The sequence below is a fragment of the Tetrao urogallus genome, assembly GCF_951394365.1.
Source record: "Tetrao urogallus genome assembly, chromosome: 7".
Taxonomy (NCBI): Eukaryota; Metazoa; Chordata; class Aves; order Galliformes; family Phasianidae; genus Tetrao; species Tetrao urogallus.
The window spans coordinates 6,135,882-6,158,085 of NC_136820.1; the positions used below are offsets into that span (position 1 = coordinate 6,135,882).

The 22,204-nt window shown below is 39.6% G+C and overlaps 1 protein-coding gene across 1 annotated transcript in view; it reads right to left on the reverse strand.

Moving 5' to 3' along the window:
* The window catches only part of ELMO1 (engulfment and cell motility 1), a gene marked incomplete at both ends in the record, with an annotated part of 245,247 nt that overhangs the window by 174,265 nt on the left and 48,778 nt on the right, over positions 1–22,204 (reverse strand). Inside the window, 6 exons of the mRNA XM_079538185.1 lie at positions 6,984–7,115; positions 8,382–8,504; positions 10,194–10,244; positions 13,131–13,209; positions 14,065–14,216; positions 19,407–19,506. Of these exons, the coding sequence (XP_079394311.1) occupies positions 6,984–7,115; positions 8,382–8,504; positions 10,194–10,244; positions 13,131–13,209; positions 14,065–14,216; positions 19,407–19,506 (637 nt within the window). The remainder of the gene's footprint in view (positions 1–6,983; positions 7,116–8,381; positions 8,505–10,193; positions 10,245–13,130; positions 13,210–14,064; positions 14,217–19,406; positions 19,507–22,204) is intronic.

A 22,204-nucleotide genomic window follows, 5' to 3' on the forward strand; every position in this document is an offset into this window, starting at 1 on the left:
GTTTGCACATAGGTTCCCGCGTCCCCTCCTTGCCTCCCGCACACAGAACGTACCCCGCAGCAGGACACGCTGCCCTCATTGCCAGCCTGAGGAACAGCACCGCACCGCACACACCGCTGGGGCTGCCCCCTTGCCCTGCCTCAGCACCCTCTGCCACGTGGCAGGGACATTTCACATATGCCTTATCAAGAACACAGAAAAAAGAGCCCCTTTCAGAATCAGAAAACTCACAGCATTTCACTTCCTCTCGAAATTCATGACAGCTTCTCCCTAGGTGGTAGCTAGAAACATTTACCATGGCCATGTCTCACTAGCAACACCTGTCCCAGTCTATGCTACAGTCCCAACTTGCATCATGGCAGTGGCTCTGTTCTGCTGAGCAGGCACTCACCCATCACTCACAACAACCACACAACATAGAGCAGTCAGCAGTTCCTGGACTGACGTCAGGAAACAAGGAGGACACAGCGCAGTGCTGACTCAATGGGAAGTAATGGTGTGCAGTTAGATACACTGGCTAAACACAGTCCTGCGAACAGTGAAAAACATGCAGCCTTGCTATGTGTTTTGATACAGGAATTTGAGAATATATTTCAACATTGCAAAAAAAAAAAAATCTTTTTTTTTTTTTTTGCTATATTTGCAACATTCTCATTCTCCAGTTCATATAAATATATTACCTGCAAATTTTTATATGGAATGTATGGAGTTGCAGCTAGATGTTCACCTCAAATATCTGATCCTGTCTCTCTTCCAGACCTTCATAAGCCTCATCTGACCAGAGAGAAATACCCCACCCTTCACAGTCACGTTTTATTCATGTCACCACTGTTTGATACCATGCACATTTGTGAACAACTGTTTTCAGCAATGAAGTACAGGAAGAGTAAAATTTCTCCAAAAATCTCTGATGAACACTTTAAAAGCCCACTGAGAACAGCAGACACTCCTATCAAACCAGGGTGACGCGGTAGTGTCACAAAAACAAGGTCATGCATCCCACTGATTTTACGTTTTTGTTGCCCTCTTTTTTTAAGAAAAAATATTTACAATTAAAAGTGTTTTTGCTTACATGCATTAACCATAAAAGTAATGCCTCCTATTTTATTACGTTGGCTCACAATGTTGGTGCTATGGCAGTAGAGGTTGAACCTACCCACCAGTATCCTGTTACGTTTTGTTGCTGTGTTACAGATAGCAGCAGAGGGGCAGACTGACAAAGTGGCATCTGACATGGAGCGCGTATGAAGCAAAGGTGAGTCTCTGAATTTCTCCATGGAGAAAGCACCCACTGACAATCAAGGATGCTTGATGAACATTTATGGACCAAACAGTGGACATGAGCACAATAAGGCAGTGTGTAGTGTGTTTCAGTGGCAGTGGATCATCCCACTGGTGCAGATCATAGAATCACAGAATGGCTTGGGTTAGAAGGGACCTCATGAATCTCCAGCCCCCCTGTCACTGGTAGGGAGCCACCAACCTCCGTATCTAATATTAGGCCAGGCCAGGGCCCATCCAACCTGGCCTTGAACACCTCCAGGGATGGGGCATCCACAGCTTCTCGGGGCAGCTGTTCCAGCACCTCACCACTCTCATAGTAAAGAACCTCCCCCTGACATCCAACCTAACTTTTCCCTCCCTCAACTTAAAACCATTTCCTCTTGTCCTGCTATTAACTACTCTTTCAGTTGACTTCCCTCCTGTCTGTAGGCTCCCTTTAGGTTCTAGAAGGCTGCAATGAGGTCACCCCACAGCCTTCTCCAGGCTGAACAAGCCCAGCTCCCTCAGCCTGTCTTTTCAGGGGAGGTGCTCCAGCCTTCTGATCATCTTTGTGGCCTCCTCTGGACCCTCACCAACAGTTCCCTGCCTTTCTTGTATGGGGGCCCCAGACCTGGACCAGCACTGCAGATGGGGCCTCACGAGGGCAGAGCAGAGAGGGACGATCACCTCCCTGTCCCTGCTGGCCTCAGATGTTTATGAGCACAGCATGCAGGCTCTTGTATATCACTAGCAAAAAAGCATAGCTAACCGTAGTGACTATGTTGAAAAACAGTATTTTTTTAGCTGAGAATATCTTCTGTTTCTTGAATCCACCACTATCAATCATAACATATAATTTTTTTCATAAAGGACCAAACTGCATCTTTAGAATAGTAATGAAATTTGTCCCTATCAATCCAGTCAAAAAAAGCAAACTCGTGGATTGCTTGCCAATCTGCTTTTAGTTTACCTATGACTTCTTTTCTCTCAGTAATTATGAATGTGATAATAGTTGCAGAGCCATCAGCCTGGTAGGCTTAACAAGCCAGTCTTTTTAAATCACTTCTTGTAAGACACATCTCTAATCATGTCACAAGTCTCACCTGCCCTCTGCACTCACCCTAAATTCAATCTGCACACAAGCCACTACATGGATAATTAAAATAATAGTCTTTTGGATGAATTCTCTAGAACATATTAAATGGCCTTAAGAGTTCGTCTGCTTTTAAATTACACTTCCAGATAAATTCTAGACTAACATTTGACTTTTTTTTTTAGTAGCTATTGTGCACAATCTCTCATCTTTGCCTTTTCCAATAGATACCTGCTCACCAAAGGAATTACTAGCCCTAGTCCTAAATTAACACCTTTGCACTTTGTACTACTGAATAAAAAACTTCTACAATTTCTAATGCTCTGATTGAAAAGGTCACTTCATTTGTGCATGACAGGCGATTCTTTTGTTGATGTCTCCCTCATTTGCTTCATCAGGTGAATTCGTCAGCATATGTTCACTCTTATGTCACCACCATTAATTTTTTGTACGTTAAGCTTGTGCCCGTCTTTACAAGAACTTCAGACCATTCTAAACTTCCCTTTTAATTATCATCTCTTTGTCAGACTGGCTTCCCATCTCCTGTAATAATGTACTCATTATATTTTTCTACACCGATAAATTCCAGCACAGCACATGGCACAATTAAGAAATCATTTGCCATCTTGACTTTCTGCACGCATGCAAACAACACATATGTTACAAAAGTCTGAACAAACAAACAAAAAAGCTCTACACAATGCAAACTTGGAAAAAAAAAAAAATACTTGAACAGGTTTTTTTTCTTCACTGCTTTGAATTTGGTCAGATCTGCCTCTAAATTTAAAAGCATTCACTACAACTTCTTTCCGAGACATCTTTCAGATATCTCTAGCATAAAATTACGCTATTATTGTAAATCTACAAATCTCTGCTTTTAATACAAGAACTGCCATACGTAAATACTGATTGGGATTCCCCCGACAAAAGAGATTTTAAGACTGGAAAGAAAACCAAAACAAAATTAAATGCTATTCAAGCTACTTAATTTGCTCTTGTCTCAGAAAAATAGTTTCATAGGGTGAGAGAAGCTTCCATCTCCTAATCGAGTCATCTTCTGTTGTATTTGTTGGTGTTTTAGTAGATCTCCTCAAGAACATCTCATTTGAAAATCTCTGCCCATAATAAACTTCACACAGGTCATCACAACCATCTGGAATGGCCTTGTGGTTTCTTTAAATGAACATAGCTTTCTAATAAAGTAGTTTTACGAACAGTATTGAGAACTTCTGAAACTAAATCTGGACTTTCTCTTTTCTTGACAATACATTTGCAATGTGGCAAAACTTTTTGATGTGGCTGAGAAAAATAAATAGAATTCCTGCATTTCCCATGCAGAAAGAGAACAAGCAGTCCAAGAACAGCTGGATGGCTAGACCATGGTTTTGCTCTCTCCCTCAGGAAGAACGTTTAATCAATTCAAGAAACTATTCTGACCACCACTACCAGTGGAACAAATGAAGACAGCATTCAAAGGCAGCCAATCAATTCATTGATTTTCTTCTTAGGTTAAACGGCTAAAACAAGGGGGAGAGAAACTTCCTGGTAATCACAGAACAGCTCCGTTTGCTAATGTATCCTACCTACATTTTTCAAAAGACACTTTAGCAATGGAGTTAACAGAAGAAAGGGAAGGAAGCCAGGCTAGCTAAAGACTAGTCAGACAAACTGTGTGATGCTGTCAGATTCATAGCCTGAGCTCCACAACAGGCCCTTCTTGCCCAGTCTGTGAAAGTTCAATTCCTTTTCAGCTACGGGAAATGTTATATATTTAGTGTCCCTGTACTCTCTGCTCAAAGTAAAAATTCTGTACAAGAGCACAGTAACTACCCCCACAATTTACAATTAAGGTTCTTTATTTGTGCATTACTTCATCATTCTGTTAGTGCCTCCCCCCACTTGGGACCCTTGTCATGGTGCTCTGAAAAGCTCACTTTCCCATATTTATTTTCTCACGTTATGCTTTCCCCTTTTTTATCCTTCCACGTTTTCTTAACTGCTTGGATTTCAGCTCCCATTCTCTCATAGAGTTTGATCCCCATTCCCCGTTGGATGGCTATCAGAGTTACATAGCATACATTGCTGCTGTAACCCTTGAATACAGTTGATCTCTGTAGGCTTCCTAAAGAACAGCCCAAACGAGAATAATGAAGATATCCCTGCTGCACAGACACAGCAAGAGTTGCTGCAAACTCAGACAAGGCAGTAAGACATTTTGGTTCACAGCAAGTGTCTCCTTCAAAATGCTATCAGTTCTAATGCACTGTTGTTAATGATGACTTCAGCTCTGCAGAATCAACAGATTCTTATGGGGATTCTTATGGGGCAAACAAAAGCACTGGAAGAACAAGTGCTAGCCTGCAATCCTGTTGATATTTAGTATTTTTAAAGAGCAGGGAAACAGGAATAGAATTCAGAAAATCTGCGTGCTAGTCTTGATGCAGCTTGTATCAGATGCTTTATTACATAGTTTTTCAGCTCCAACTTCAACAAGGCAAGAAGATAAGGCTTTCAGAAGTGCAAGACGCAAAAGAGATTCCAGTGACAGTGGGAGCTGTGCATCTTCGTCCTCTGATAAAACTTGAGTGCACAGCAGATATCCAAAAGTGGTCAGCCACAATTAGAGAATGCTTGTTTTAAATTTGAAACTTTTCTATATGCCTGTAAGAGACGATTCTTTTACATCATTGTCTCAAAGCTTGCTGGGGACACAGATGAACATGTCCTGGGCAAGGGCTGTGAAATCCTTTGTGTGGGGGACAAGATGGACAAGGCCAGGGGCAAGGAGAGAGAGATGAGCTGCAGCTAAATGGCTGTGAAGTGCTCCTTTGTGTGGCCTTACCTCAGGATGATGGCCATCTCAGGGGGTACTCAATGACTCTTGCTCAAGGCCGGTCCTTGTCACGTAGGCAGGAGAACAAGGAGGATAAAAGAGGAACCGAAAACCACGAGGATAGGTTTCTGGCACCAGATTCCTCATGAAGAACATCATGAGGATTCCTGACTGTTAGATTCCTCGTGAGGTGACACCTGCATGCTGTCGAACTCTCCTGGCCTGCTGCCTGAGGGCTGCTGCTTCCTCAAGGCTTGGCTCCACGACTGCCTCCGCTGCCTGCCCGCTGCCCAAGGTCGCCACGCTGCTGCTCCCCGCCCCCACTGCGTCTGCCTCGGACCTTCAAACGTTATGCAGCGGGACGCTGCTGGATCGTGCTGGTGACTCTCCCCGCTTTACGCAATTCTTGCATCTTTCCTGTCTTTTCTATCGCCCTCCTTCCCTTCCCCGTCTCCCTGATTAGGTTTTGTAATAAACTGGTTGGACTAACATATAAACATATGGACGTTGTTTCTTAATCTCACACCGGGTATACAGATATTAAAAGAACCACATCTCCCTCCTATAAATTGGAGCGAGACAGTGCCATAATCTCTGTTTGAACAGCTCCACCATGAAGTTACTACACCTCATCATTCCTCCTTGTCCCATCCCTAATCTAGGTTTGTCACCATTTCCTTCTTTGCCAGTTATTTTTCCATCACCTATAACATAAGGTCTGTGCGGCCCCATTTTTGTCCTTGTTCATCACAAGCAGAAAGTCTACATCCAGCTCATACATCTATAAACCAGGGCCTGCATTTTTCTTCAGGCTTTGAAGGCCCAAAGTCCTCTGTTCATCTCACACACGAATTGTTTAGAAGCTGAGATAGCAATGATCTTCTGTAACACAGGAGGTGAGAACAGACTGACTGACAAGGACAACAAAAAAACCCACGCTGAGATTCAAAAGCTTCCTCGTATCACTGACTTTATAACCATACTTACAACTCTAAAATGCCAAGTTCTTTCCCTTCGCTCTACTTACTTCAGACTCCTTACAGATGCATTAGCACCAATACAGTAGAATTGTTTCCTCACTCATAAGTGATGAAAACAACTACAAGAACCTGGAAAATCTCCTCCCAAAGCCACAAGGAAACTGGATAATACTAAGCCCCAGGCACAGAACTGAGCAAAGCTCATAAACTGCACAGTGAGCTTGTACCAGTGCTTAAAACCACCCCATCTGTATCTGTGGCTACCGTACTATATTCAGTGTACATTTGTTGTGCCAACAGCAAAGTAATGAATCATGCAAGATGTGAAGCATACAATTTTATCTAAGGAGAAAGAAAATCACATTCTAACCATAACCCTACCCTCAGATGAAACAAGTTCAAGCAAACAAAACACAAGGTCCTACAAGTAAATACCATAAAAGAGAGCTATCTTTGATTTACTGTGCTCATCACTATACTCTGTTAGTAAGAGCACAATAACAGGTCTGCCACAGATCCATTAGACAATGCTTGTTCAAAGACTCCATTAAGTTAAATCATGGTATGATGTACAAAATTGTGCTTCAAACTCAGATGGTTATTTCTTCCATTTAACTCTAGTGTCTGCTAAGCAATCATTTGGGGTTAAAAAGATTTGCAAAAAGACAAAGAAATTATGCTATTCTCCTGTTGGCAACAGCCAGAAGATCAAGCAAGACATTTGACTGATTAGAGAATGTACTGCAACAGATCCATTCAGCCATTTTCAATCAGCCATTTCCAGTGTATGATCACTCAGGGTTAAAATACTCACAATAAATCCAAGTTTTTTATAGTCTCGAGTATACATAGATTTGCGTTTCTCAATACTGCCACTACTGTTGTTAGGTTCCAATTCTGCATCAAATGCAATTCTTCGTAGTTCAAATATGATATCCCGTTGAGCCTGAGTCAAAACAAATGTTAAAAACAATTGTTAAAAATAACTCTCATTTTAATAATCAGTTCCCCAAAGGCTGTTTCAACCTTAATCTGAATTTTTTACTTGTTTCTCAAAGACTGTCGACAGGAATCACTTTGTGGTTCTTATTTTCTGAAGGTCTCACTTTCGTATGGTTCGCATGCAGAGATGCTTAAATGTTGATTGCTGGAAGTTGGACTCATGTTAACAAGGTCACTAACTATGCATTTCATTTTAACCACAGCCACGAAACTACAGAAGCCAAGAGATCACCACCATTTCAAATTAAGCTGATACGTGGGCTTTACTTACTTTGCTGACTTACACTGAAACAGCTTAACACTCTGTGACCTTTTTGGTGACTGCCCATTTCTGTTGGCAAGGAAATGGGCAAGAAAGGACTTGCTGCAGTTATATGTAACTGGAAATGCTTCTAGACTTAGCATTATTTGTATTGATGGTAGTTATCTCAATCCCTCTATTGAGATATGCACTACGTAACTACATTCACATTCTTCTAAGAGTCATACTTTCCTGTCTCAAACTAAAGACACAGGAAGAGCAAAATAACACTGTTATTTATGTTTATGATCATCTTTCCCTCTCATCTCCTTTTCTTGATATCATCAGTAAGTCTTGACACAATTCCCTCTTAAAAACGAAATCAGCTTCCCCTTTGTACATGGCCTTAAAAAGGAAAAATTAACAAAACTCATCTTCTCTATTTCTCACTGATTCTACACCAACATTTGAGCCTCTTTGGGAAGTCTCTTTTTGCACACTGAATAGCATTAAGGCTGGTGTGTGGACACAATGAACAATGAACAACTACTGCACAGGTTCACAGCAACAAAAATGAGTTTGCTTGTAACGCCAATTGAGTTTAGTTGTAGAATGTTAAATATCCATTTTTGCCCTACTGGAATACTTTTAAGGACTATGCATCTCTGTTGGTTCTGACAAGGATAAAAATTGAAAGTTTCACTTCAGAGTTTTAAATCAGGATGAGAGCAAATTCAGTTCATGAAACAACATACTAAAGAGAAAAACCTGACCATTTTGCTGTACTTTTGTACATGTAATACAATAGTCAGTTCATCTTTTGACATACAGAAAACACAACTGAACATCGTATCTTGAAAGAGGTTATGCAAGCATTTCTGGCAGTGTCTTTTCCTCCATAAAGAGATTTAGACACAGCAATGAGTAGTTAACTTCTTCCTGTTCTGAAAGATCATATCAGATATTTACCTGATCCTGTGGATCCATTTTTGTCATCATTCTGTCTTCCAGAAGGTTAAATGTAAGTACTTGGAGAACGTAAAGTTGATGCGCCATTTCATTATTGATGGCCCTCTGTGCCCTGATAACATGCTATAAAAGAAAGATAGACTGCAGTGAATGCCACTGTATCAGAAAATCCCATGAGTTGGACTCGGGTGTTTCCATTTCAGTATGTGTTGATAGGTAATGGCGTGTGCATATTCCAGAAAAAAAATTAAACCAAGGCTAATGCTGCCAGTTTAGGTATTCAGATGAAATACAGGCTTCATAAGAAATGTTAAGGAATGGAACTTTAACAATGCATCGATGCTTCCTCCTTTTAGCCACTACACTGAGCCAGTGAGAAGTGGTGAAAACAAAACAAAACAAACAAAAATAAACAAGAAAAATAGTAGGGAGCCACTCTGTAGAAAAATTTACTCCCTACCAAGAGCGTTAGAGACTTGCATCAAAAAGAGTGAGCATATTCAAAAACATTTATGAGAGTTGCTCCCTGAGCAGAAAAGCACTCAAGATGCCAACACAATGTGCAGATATAGTGATAAAACAGTGAGTGCTACTGCTGCTGTCAGAGCTAGCATCATATGGCAATGCCACCTCTACCAGACATCTGTGATCTACGTGAGGAAGATGGCTTAGAAATGCATTAGCATACAATAGCCTATACACACAACACAGAATTACCCCATTCACAAAGCAGTTACCAACTGGTGGATCATTTAAAAATCCCTGTTGTGTCTAAAACCAAACAGCTACAGGGGAAACAGACCCAAGTTACTAAACACAGCAGGGAAGACATAAGGAAAGTCATGCAGGAGATTAGTACAACTGAAACTAGATTTCACTGAAGCCTCAGAGAAAAACAAAACTATCTGCCAAAAGCTACTGAAGTAGCATTTTATGACAGTAAATGAACACTTAAGAATATTATCCATATGCTTCTACCAATTTCTTATGATCACAAGCAATGCAAAAACATGCCTTATGAAACAAATTCCCTGTTTTTTTGTGTATGACTTCGTTGCTGCTGTTTCTTTTGCATGTATCACTAAAATAATGACAGTGAGTGAGAAAGGGACAAGGTTTGTTTATTTGTTGCTGTTAGGTTTTGCTTATTGCCCACTAACTCACAACAGATACTGAACTCACTCTTTTTAAGAAGAACTTTACCTTATTCCCTTCAAGAACTAATCTACGCTAAGGTTGATGTCAAAATCCCTATGATTTCCCAAGATAGTTGAAGTAAGTCTTTTATTTACATCCATTAACTTCATTCTGGGCTGGATATCCTGCTTCCTTTGTACAAGCGGCAACAAATTGTGTGCAATTTGATATCAAGATACAGAGTCCTGTAGAACCAAAAAACACAGGGGCTGATTTTGCAGAATGGAAAGCCCTGTGCGGCTTGCATAGTTTCCATCAGGTCTAAAATTTAAAACAAAGGATCTACTACAAATCCTTCAGACATTGCCTAGACTTCACACGTAAGCTCTCACTCTCAGTGGGAAGAAAATCCCCCAGATACTATTATTTTTTTTTATTCTGCATTGTATTGTCAGCAAGAAATAACAATTCATTGGGCTGGAAAAACACCATTTCAGATCATCAGTTTTGAACCCACTCAGTAACAAGATCTTCATGTTATACATTAAAGGCTTCCAAATGTATCAAAAGCCAAAGAGCAATTAAAGTATGTGAGGATAAAACCTATGCACATAAAAACTCAATCCAGCTTTTCTCTCTGCTAGTGAAAAGTAATGTTGAAAACGATATACTTACAGTTAGGATAATGGAGCGGAGCTGCTTTTGTGCCAAAATGTTTGCCATTTCCTGATTTAGAAAAAAAATAAATAGAAACAGGTATTTTAGTGCTATTCCTATAGCAACATACCAGTTGACAAGGTTCAAGTCTTAAGTTTCTGCAGTGTTTCTTGTATGCAAAATGAAGCAGCTTATCAACTACAACAGTAGGAGTTATTTTGGTGCCACAAAGTCAAGATTACTTTGCTGTGAAAAAGGGGACAGAGTGAAAGCTATATCAAGCTGAAAACTTTGGTGATCCAGTAACAGCAACACAAGATCTCAGAGGAGACTTCTGTGGGTTCAACAGTGCTTTTTCACACACCTGTTCAAGCACAATTCCCCCCTCACAACTCCCATTCCTCAGCCACACAGCATGAACACCTTTCAATCTGTCAGTCAGGCTTTTAAAATCAGACATCAAAAAACATGCATATTTATATTAATATTTTGGCTGCTTCAGAGTCACAGAGTCTAATTTTTAGATTGCAGCTCAATGCTGTTTTTTCACAGTAACTAATACTTCCCCCCTGTATATTGCTAGCAGTGCTGGCATTGGTCCACTGTTTTGTCTCCAATTAGTTTTTCTTTCTAGAAGTAATGGCCAAGTCCCTATCAACCAGGATGTTTTGACTTTCTCTCTTAGACATCTGGCCTTGGCTGGCCATGCTGCAAACTACCCTAAAATACATAGAAGAGAGTATTTTATGCTAATAAAGAATGAAAGCCTGGTCTCCTGAATCATGCCTAACAGGCACGTATCCTGTTTTTAACGTTTTCCACTTATATAGAAATATGCATGCATGGATGTGAACACAGTAGCATATGTATTTCATACATCAATGCATCTAACAGTAATTACCACGCATGTATTTTTAAATTCCAATTTGAAAAATGTACACTGTAAGGATTTGGTTAATTTGGGTAACATACTGCACTCTGCTATTTAGGTACTGCTTGCTGCTGTGAATTAAACAGCTAACAACAAACCTTACCCTTGTACTTCTAATCAATGACCTACAAGTGTATCACAGTCCTGCATAACACAGCAAGTCAATGCTGACACTTGCTTAAGGACATTCCTGGAATGCACTATCATTTGGTCCAGCTGGCATCACATCAAAATTTTGTTCACACAGGAATAATGTGGAAGAAAGAAGGAACCAAAACCAAGAGAATCTCAGCTTATAGTTTTCAAGCTTTTTTTTTTTTTTTTCTGGCAAAGCTGCTTTCAATTGCACATAACAGCTGAAGAATGAATGATGCAGATGCATCAATTCTCTACGGAAATGCCCAACTGAACTGCAGGGGGAGTGCCAGGCACATGATACAACTCATGTTACAGGGCACAGACTGGCTGTTAACGTGTAGCTGTACCCAGCAAAAAGATGGACAGGCAAATAATGAGATGTGTTTTTGAAAATTCATTTCACTTCTTGGAGACAATCAAGCTGTTACTTGATTTGTATGTATGGAAGTTAAAACCTGTCACTAGAATATCATTTTTGCCCACTGAACCAAAAACTGTGACAAGAACAACAAGAATTCACAAAACCTATGACTATAATAAAACCAGCCTTGTCTCCAAGACACCTTCAAGGCTATTAGCAGCTGATGAGCTGTCTTTTCTAAAAAAAAGTACTGTAGTAACAGAGGAGAACAAAAATTATGTGACAAAATTTCCCACCTCATTTCCCATAGCAACGTGTCCCTCTGAAAATGCAGACAAGTGGGGGGAAAAAAAAGCTCTTCAAACATTCACAGTATCATTTCACTGCACAACATCTCTTTTCTAATACACAAAGTTCTCATTCCTCATTTTTAAGTAACCTACATTTTTTCTAGATGATTGAGTCCTTGACAATGGCAGAGGAAGCAAGGCAACAAGACAGTCCTCATTAAAAAAGAAAAACTTTGAATCTCTTTGGCTTTTTGCACTACAGAAATGGGTGTGGAAGTGTTGAAAAAAAAGAAAAAGTAAAGAAAAGGCAGATACCAGTGTGAATTTAAATCCTTTTCTTAACTGCAAGGCAGTCACATCATAGCAGTCCCCCTAGCATGGAAGCAGAGAGGCTGTCTCCTTGCATCCAACAGATTTTGGGGCAGGACCAGTCCAGAACTTGTTTGAGTTCTGGCAATCTGCAGACATTTCTCACATGCTCTTGTGGAGTACGATTTTGCGCAAGTGAAGTTTTTATTCCACAGTTTCCATTTTCCATTTGTATTTTGTGTTAGTGTTTGTTTCAACATTCTCCAGCGTTGAAAAGTGCAAATAAGTCTAAGACAAATCCTCATGAGGATTTATCAGCAGCTCTCAATGACCTCGTTTTGGTCACCACGAGAATTATCATCATGGTTCCTGGTGATGGAAATACTAAATAAATAAATGAGTAACTCTGTTTTGACACAAGCTAATTACTTGATAAACATGGATGAAACTCCTCTATTTCATAACACATCACATTCAATCGTTTAGCATCAGCTAGCAATCCTGAAGTCTTTCCTTTTGAAGCTTCTGATCTCTGGCCCTAAAGTTAACTTAGAATAGTGCGCTGACATTCATGAAATGCTGACGTGCCAAGATAGTCCCTTTATCAAAAGGAACACATTTCTTATTAAGAAATCTGGAGGGGAAAATGACTTACCAAAAAAATAGCCTGGGTTTACAAGCTGTGCTGGCAAAGAGTTCAGTACAATAAATACTACAGCCAGCCACAGTCAATATGGTTCATGTGAGGTTACAGGGAACTACAGAATTGCAGAAGAATTCTTAACCCTCCCTAATACTGGTACGAGATGGAGGTAACTCCACTGAAATGAATGCTATTACACCAGTGACAGTAGTGACTGGGACATCTGCATGTATGAACGTAGTGTGTTTCCTACAATACATGGATATAAACCCCAACAACTGACCTGCCTCTTGTCATCCGGGGCCTTAAGGAAAAGTGCATTTATTACTGCAATGGTGTACGTCTGGATTTCTTGGTCTGTCCTGTAAGGGAGAAAATCATAAACGTGAGATATGACCACGAACACACAAGCTACAGAAACTCATTTTCCAGTTGCATTACTACCAGTAGAAGATCAGGGACTGTTTGCACTTCAACTTACTCATATAAAAGCTAAGTAATTAGTCATTCGGGTTCTCTCTATTATTAGTAAGAGAAACATGATGCTCAGCATTCAAGAAAGGTGAAATGAGTAACAACCTCAAAGTGCCATTTATCAGGAGCTCAGACAACGAGCTCCAGCCAGATGCTCAGATGCCCCAGCTACAGTTAGGAAGAAGAAACTGTAAATGGCTCTGAAGAAAACCTTGTTGATATTAAAAAGCTTTCCAGGTGAGTAGAAAAAACGCCCCAGCTAGGAGGTGTGCATTCCAGTTTAAAATGCATTACCCTCTGCTAAAGGAAGTGGTTTCCATCCACTGAATAGCAGTGCATTATTGTTAAAGAAAAGACCTCTCTCTTTCTAAATGTACCTTCAACAGAAGTTGCCCAGGTTTTGTCTTTCACGTTTCCCAGAGGCAGACTGGCAAAACCATACCATCTGTATGCTGATGGTGCTAAGCATTCAATCACAACCAATACTAGGTGCTCTCCTTTTCCTTCCCATTTCTAACCATACAGGCAGCTTTGCACCAAGAAAAAATCAATTAGTAATAGAAGTAACAATACTAGAAGTCTATGATCAAGCTACTCCAGAAAGCTGGCTATTTGCCATTCAGCCACAGATGTGGAACTTATGCAGGAGTCTTCATATCACTCCTTTTCTAAATGCTGTGCTCATTTGGAAGGATAAAAATTAAAAAAGAACAGCATATCAAGTGGCATTTGAATATACTCACCCCTGGAGATGTGGGATTAGCTGCCCAATTGTGATCTCCTGTGCCACCTTCTGGTACAGGTCATGGCTATTGAGCACCATCGATTCCAGGATCGCTAGTGACCGTTGTAAGATAGAGATGTCTGAGGCAAATTTGTTCACATAGCTTGCTATCTACAAATTAAGACATTTAGAAAATTTGAGTCCTCTCATAAAACCAGGAAAAGGGAAGAAACAAACTGTGGAGTTGTCTCAGAAAAGTGTTGAGAGTAAAAGCAGTCTTGACTACATGCCAGGCATCTGTTAATACCTGACAGCAGTCAGCCAGGCACTGCAGGAACCTTCAGAGGACACGGTAGCACCAGGTTTTTCAGCTGGCATGAATCACCTCAGATTTATGTCAATACTAATACCTGCAAAATATATGCTTCTGTACTAAGTTACGTATAAGATAAATCAGCATTAAAGAACGATAGATGCTGCGTTTTTTTCTGAGGGTAACTTTGGAAAGGATGACAAAAATTCTGCTCATTTTTTCCAGTGTCTGTGCAGCCTGTGCTCTCTAAACGAGCTCCTAGGCTCAGAGCAATGGCTGCAAAAGAAAAATTCACATCTAATTTTCTGGCAAAATGCATCTGCAGCAAAATAAGCTATATTTTTCTTTCTTCTTCTCACCAACAATAGCTCTCTCCAGATTACAAATTAAAACTCACTTGATTACCATTTATTGGCACAATTGATTGTGTAACTCTAAATACAGTCTAGTCTTGCTGTTTGTGCATTCATTTCTGTCACTCTTACTGAAAGCTGCTATGAAGGAATGGCACACTGGTAGAAACCATGTGGCACCATGTGTTCCTTTGCATGCTCCACAGCCTTCTCCCAGGAAAGACTCTCATCTTCTGCTGACAAAGGAACAGAGAACTGCTTGGATTTTCCTCAGATGTACCAATACCAGCAGAGACAAGCAAAAAAGTATGCAAGGAAGTACAGACAACCAGAAAAAAAAAGTCCAGTGACCAGTTATTTATCCTTCATAACCAAGTAATAGACTTGAGATGGGGTCACTACAGCCTATTAAACACATTCTTTCCAGAAAACCTCAAGTAAACCCTTCTTAAGTAGTCACACTTCAGGACACCAATGTGGTTTTGATACTGGAAGCTCACTTAGACCCTTGTATAATTTTCCTTTTGGAGAAAGAAAGGCATGCCAAATGCTTGGAAAAGCTGCCTAGGCAACTGTAAAATTCACAGTATTGACACATCACAACAATGCTTATGCCCTCGTGACGTTCTGCGCAATGCTGAAGCAGCAAAGTCCTGCCTTCTCCCCTTCCCACTTTTTAAAAATAACTATGGTTGGAGACTGTGAAGAGAGAGATGGATTTCTTTTTCTGCTGTTCTACAGCATTGGTGTTTATTGCTCTGCTACTTGCTTTGCACTGCCACAGCACGCTGTGCAGAATGCAACTCCGTTCATGAAACAGAAATTGGATTTACAAAAAATAAAAAACCAACCCATGCATGCATGGGGAATAGGTGGAGAGGAGACTATTTCTGCTCTGGGCTTTCAATATGTGCTGTCTGCAAGTCCTCAGCACAATTATTATTTACATTAGTACATAATGCACAGTGTGCTGTTTAGGGTGACAAGCTGCATCTCAGCTCGTACTACCTTAGCTCTGCTAACGCTAATCTAGTTGTTTTCTGATGCACCGTGTCAGGGCTGCCAGATGTCCACAAGTCCCACAGCACGTACACTGGGCACGTACAGATCAGCTCTGCACTGCTCACACAAGTGAAATGCACTCTGGATGTCTCAGTCACCAGGCACACATGGATCAACCGTGTAGCGGGAATACAACGTACCCAGAATGTGTTCCCAGTTGTCAGACTACTGTCACCCTCTTCAGAAGCCCTGACATGAATCACTCTTTGTGCAGCACCTCTTTGCCTCAGCAGTTCAAGTGCTGGTGTGAAAGCTTCACTGCAATATAACATATTCCCACCAGAGGCCTGCTGCACTGATCTAATTACAGATAGCTGAAACCTCAGCCTAGGAAAGGCTGCTTCAGACACATGTATTCTTCTGATCCTGGGCCACAATGTCTTTTTACAACAAACATAAGCTCAAGGTACTACTGAAGCTGGCCTGTGTGTTCAGAGAGCTGTGACATCTCACACAGAACATACATGCAAAGCATCTGCTGGGTAATTTCCATGCTAAGCTATGTACACTCAAAACCACCTTGCTGAAATATGACATATATCTAGAAAAGATGTCCAGGCAAGTCTGCCATGATAAACGAGGCATGCAATTTTCAGAGGGCACAAAATAACATTTAAAAGAATTTATATGCTCATATTTGAAGTTCTGGGTGTGGAAAAAAAGGAATCAATAAGAGTTCAAATTCGTGTCAATTGCTGCTCTCTGGAGAACTCTGCTTACTGAGCACCATGTGCCAGGAGGGCTCTCAACATCCAAACATAATCCTGCACTCATCTGTCAAAACTTCTGATGATAAATAATGATGCATGCTCACAAGAATAGAGCCTTTTCTCCAGGAACAAGCCACTTAATGGTTATACACTTTCACATGAAAACCTGGCACACGGATGTGTGTCACTAAGGATAAAATCGTAACCTTGCTATCTGCATAGCCTTATGTAGCCCCACATAACAGAAGCGATGGTGCAGTTTCAAGGGAAATTAAGCATTAGAATGCCCTGATGTATTCAAGCTCAGTGCTCTGCTGAAACAGGACCTAAACACATGGAGTAAGAGCAGGCAGGAATGCTAGAGAGAGCTAAACTACATATTTTGAGCCCTCTTCCTGTTTCAGCATCACCTGAAGTGAGAGAAATATGTCATTTAAAAGTTAAGGACAAAAGCACAAACAAACAAACCAAACAGACAAAAAAAAAAACAAGCGAATAACAAACGCCACATCCACCATGGCAAAAATAACTGAAGGAAACAGATTTGATTTTCAGAGATGCCTGGACCACTTTGATGTCTGTAAATGAAAATAACAGGAAAATCCAAGGCAGTTTTGTTTCTGTAAACTCCTAACGCATAGTAAAGTTTTCAAGCACAAATCTCATTTTCAGGTAAGGAACTACAGTTGCACTTCACCACAGAAGGAACAACTGGCAGCTGTGAGACACAGAGATACTTTTCCCACTGCCACTCACTTTTCCTGCACAGCATATTTTGGAAGGCAGAGTAAGCAATTCATCAAGGTTGAGACTGCCTCACACAGTTACAAAACAGCACTTACACAAGTAATTCTAAGAGATTCTTAAGAACACCTCAACAAACACTACTAGCCTTAATTTCTACAAGAGGATAAAGAAAATAAAAGAGTTCCAAATTTTTGTATTTTATTTTGATACCAAATTATTATGACATATTTTAAGAACTTAGCAACCAAATCCTTTAGGGTACTGTGGAGTTCCAGTCTAAACGAGCTTTATTGTCATGAGGAAGAAAAGAGCCTTGAGAGATACTGTTGTAAGAAAGTTTCTCAAATTATATTTTCCCTGAAGATAAGGAACAAAGCCCTACTTGAAAGTGTCAATTCTTATTTGCAGTAGTTACAATAGAAGTCTTAACATACCCACAGGATGGGAGAAGGACTTCTTTCAACACCATCTAGTTACTTATTTGAAGCATTCAGAGGTTCCCTAGAGATCTCCTCCAGCTTCTACATTTCTAGTTAGGAAATTATTTATTCAAGATATTAAAAAAAAAAAAAGTTATTCAACTTAATGCATTCCCATTCCAGTTTGGCTTCCATTTGACAAGAAAGACAGCTTCAAAGGGCAGAAGCACTTGAAGCAGGGTTGCAGAGATTCAGCTAGCAGAAAATTAACTCTTATCCATCCTGCCATCCACTTGAGCTAGCCCATCAGCAACCTCAAGTGGCCTATTTGAGTACGTAGGCTCCCCCAGCACATAACACATTCTAGGCTGGACTTTCAGTCTCACAAAGCCAGTTAAAACACAGGTGTACTACCTTCTTTGCCATGTTAAAATCATCATCATTAATCTACCTAGCCTACAAGATTAACAAAGTCCAAAACATAATATTAATCTCTCTCATAAATAACACCTAGCATTTTAATGACCAAAATTGAACATAAAAATCTAGTTCTCTTTTCATAGAATCATAGAATTGCTCACATTGGAAAAGACCTTCAAGATCATCAAGTCCATCCCCAACGAACCATACTACCCTAAATGTAACAACCCACCACTAAATCATGTTCCTGAGCACCACATCCAAAAGGTTTTTAAATTCATAACACATAATTCATAACTGTATATTTCTTTTACTTCTGACAACAAATGTAAATTTAGGCTTCCTTTAGGTGGAAATAATTTTCCAATCAAATTTAAACATAGTCTGACACATTTTGTTAAAAAGGAAAGATATCTTTCCCTCAGGTGACATCATTACAGTGAATTGACTCTGACATCATTTGGACTCATACAAATGCACTTTAATGTAAGATACATTCCAACTTCAACCTGCTTTGAAAAAAAAAAAGACAACAACTTGGAAAGAGTTTTTGGTTTTGTTGTGATCAGAAGAGCCAATTTATTTGCTTCCAATCTGCCAATATTTAGGATGAGAATAAGTAAAAACAGTTAAATCAGTCATAACAAAATCTTTCTTTCTAAAGGCCGTTACATTTCTGCATTTAAAGAGTACTTTGCTGCTTCTGCTGCAAAAATAACTGAAGGATTAAAAGTAACTTGTGCATGTACCACGTGCAAGAAAAGAAGAAAAATGTTGCAGATCATGGAAAAAATCTTTTTCAAAACCTTAGACCTTAGTCGCAGGATTCAGGGAGCTGGAGTTCAGCTTGATCAACTCGGGAGATTTCAGTTTACAAATTGAAATTATTACTAACTCATTTCTCTTCCTTCCCTATCCTCAAAGGAAACATTTCAGTGCTGTTTTTATTTCAAGATCCATATTGTGACTCACTTTAATTTACATTAAATCTAAATACTATTTTCTGCTTTAGCTGCCTGGTATCTGCACAAGGAGGTCACACTCAAACTGAGCAAGCAGCAGCCCATGTAATAAGCCTAACACAGCGTTCATCCAATTTCACTTGCACTGAATTCATTAGAAGTTTGGGCTAGATCCTGCAGTTCCAAATATTTGTACGTTTAAATAGGATGTTAATCTCATTTTCATATACCTTTTTGCCCAAGCAATCACCTACACAATGCACCTGAAGGAGAGAAAGCACAACTCACCTCAAAAATAGTGTAGAAGCAAATTTGTAAATTTTCAAGTGTAGAAGCAAATTTGTACAAAACACATAGCACTGATTACAAATTTACCTTTTTAATGAATGCCACAGAGAATGTATCCCACGATACAATCCCATGATCCATCAGCTCAACAAATGCAGTCAGTGTAAAGGACAACATATCTCCAAAGCTGCAAGAGATAGGAGTCGTGACTACAGTTACCAGTTAGGCAGCATGGCAATGACCGAGGGAATAAAGTAGCAGGAAGCTTTCAAAAAGGCAGGAAAACGAAGCCAAACATGGATTAAGAGGCAGCAAAAGAGCAAGAGAGGCCATGCAACAAATAGTCTCCAAAGCAATTTTGCATGGACATCAAGAATAATCACCTGAAAGAAAGCAATTGAGTGAGAGAAGAGCTAGGTCCTAGGAAAACACCACATGCAGTGCTCAAGGAAATCAGATAGCCCAACTGAACTTCTTCTATCTAATTCAAAATTTCACAGCTAACAGGAGAGAATGTTTGCTTTTTTTTTTTTCCAGTTGTTCATTCAGGAACACAGCTCAAATTGCTTAGAATTTGTGAGCCGCTACACTGCATAGCTACCTGTGAATTTGAGATTCAGTGCATCTTTGTATTAACTATTTCCACACAGGTTTAAACTCATCACAAAGAACATGCTCAAAATTGACTAGCTGCACACTAATTTTCCTTGTTAAAATCACGTTTTATAGATCACCTTCATTTCTATATATACTCACGGTACCCAACGGTCAGTAGCCACAAAGATTTCAATGAAACCATTTGATGAGCTAATAAGTCAATAGAAAAAGCAGTGCACAGGGCTCTAAAAGCAGCAGTGTGTTACCTTTAAGGGCACGCCAAAATGCCTGCAAGGTGCTCTGTCACTAAGCCATTTACAAGCTTAAGCATGCAATCAAGCTAAATAACATGAATAGCCCCACTGACTTTAACGCAGCAGCTCACCTAATAAAAAGGCAAAATTAAAACCTGTAAGATTGGAACTACAATGCTCAGTATGTTGGAAAACTGAGTCTATAGTAGAATAGTTGTAGTTAAGGAAGGCAATTAGTAACCCTTGTGTGATTTGATCCCCTACTGTCCTGTACCATCCCAACCCAAATCAGTCAACATTCACTCAGAGGGAAGGCATTCACTGCAGGACAAAGGAATAAAGCAAGAAAGCAATTTAAATGTGGCAATTCCAATAGCCATTCTTTACAGATTTGATATAATCTGCATTAAGGCTTCTTGACACCAAAAGAAAAACCTTTAGTGACCCTTTCCCTTAGGATAGGGGTTTCATCAAAACTCTGCAAAACACTTCACTGAAATGAAACTTGCCATTCTTGACATTTTGGGTTAGGAGGGAACTATCACACACCTTCCCTTCCAAAATAAGGGCATCTACCACGTCTGATTCTTTATGACCAAATGAAAAAGTCATATCAAAGAGTAAACAAGAAAAACAGTGTCTTTTTTAAAAAAATAAACCACTGTTAATTCTACAAGGAATACTTTGTCCAGTCATACATGACTGTTTGTCTTTTAATTCTACAAATCTTCCAGGAATTAAATTAGGCTTAAAATGTCATCATTAGCATTCCAAATAACCAAGGATTTCATAAAAAGAAAACAATACTGCTCTGTAGGAAATATAATCAGCTCCAGTCCTCTCATTCTCCCCAGCCCATTCTTTTTGCATATAATGGTTATTTATGAATGTCTAAGTAAAAATGCATCCTTTGGAAAGAGCTTCTTTTTAAAAACTTGCATGGATATTCATGGCAGAATACTTCCATGATTATATGGAATGTCAGAATTTTATAAGGCCAGACTAAATTATGTACAAATTAAATGAAAAAAAAAAAAAAATCAATTAGGAAAAGTGTTGTATAAGATTAAAAGGAGATAAATTATTTGCTTAGTTTAATACTGGGAGATTTATCTTTATTTAACTTGGATTTTCTTACAAATTGTTTACAAATTTTGTCAACTAACCTGTGTTTAGTACATCAATATTCTTCTATAAACTAACTGTAAATGAAAGGAAACTCCTATTAGCAACAGGTGTAGAGTAGAGGGATTGTTTAGTATTAAACCTACGCATACATATGTATTTTTTTTCTCCAGAACAGCAGCGGCTGGAATTCAGTTTAGTTAAATTCCTTTACATTCAGCAGACTCACTTATTCTTCTCACCAGCACTCTTCATTAATCCTGTCAATTCTTTATCTCCCTGCACATCTCTGAATGTGAAACGAGGTTAACAGAGCTGAAAATACTAATATACAAGCCCGGTTTTAGCAGATGTACCACTGGCACAACTGTCTGGGATCCAGACAGTGAAAGTACTTTCCAACTTAAAACAAGGCAGGCTGCCCCCGTGGGTGTCACTATGACATTTTTCAAATTATTAAGAGCAAAGAGGTGCAACACTGGGACTAATCAAGCACATATTATGCACCACCACATACACATAGCATGAATTTTTAAAATATCTATCTATCCACAGGCACACACATATGTACACTAAAGAGCATTGCAAAAGTTAAAAGCCAGGCTTAAAGGATAAGCACTAGGTGTAGCACAGCAAGACATGAAAACAATCTCCAGGGTAACTAGCAAGATAAAATAGGAGGGAGCGGTGTTGATTCATTGTTACATATTTAAACACAAGTAGATTGGTAGAAATAGACTTCCAAGCATTTCTGTTTCAATACACACATGCAGACACATTCACGCTATTGAGTGGCAGACTGAATAGATGCAGGAAATTTCAGGGGAATCAAAGCTTGTTCATAAAATGTAGCAATCTCAGAAAATAAGCGGCACTGTTTAACTCAGAATCTCAGCGAGCAATTATTGT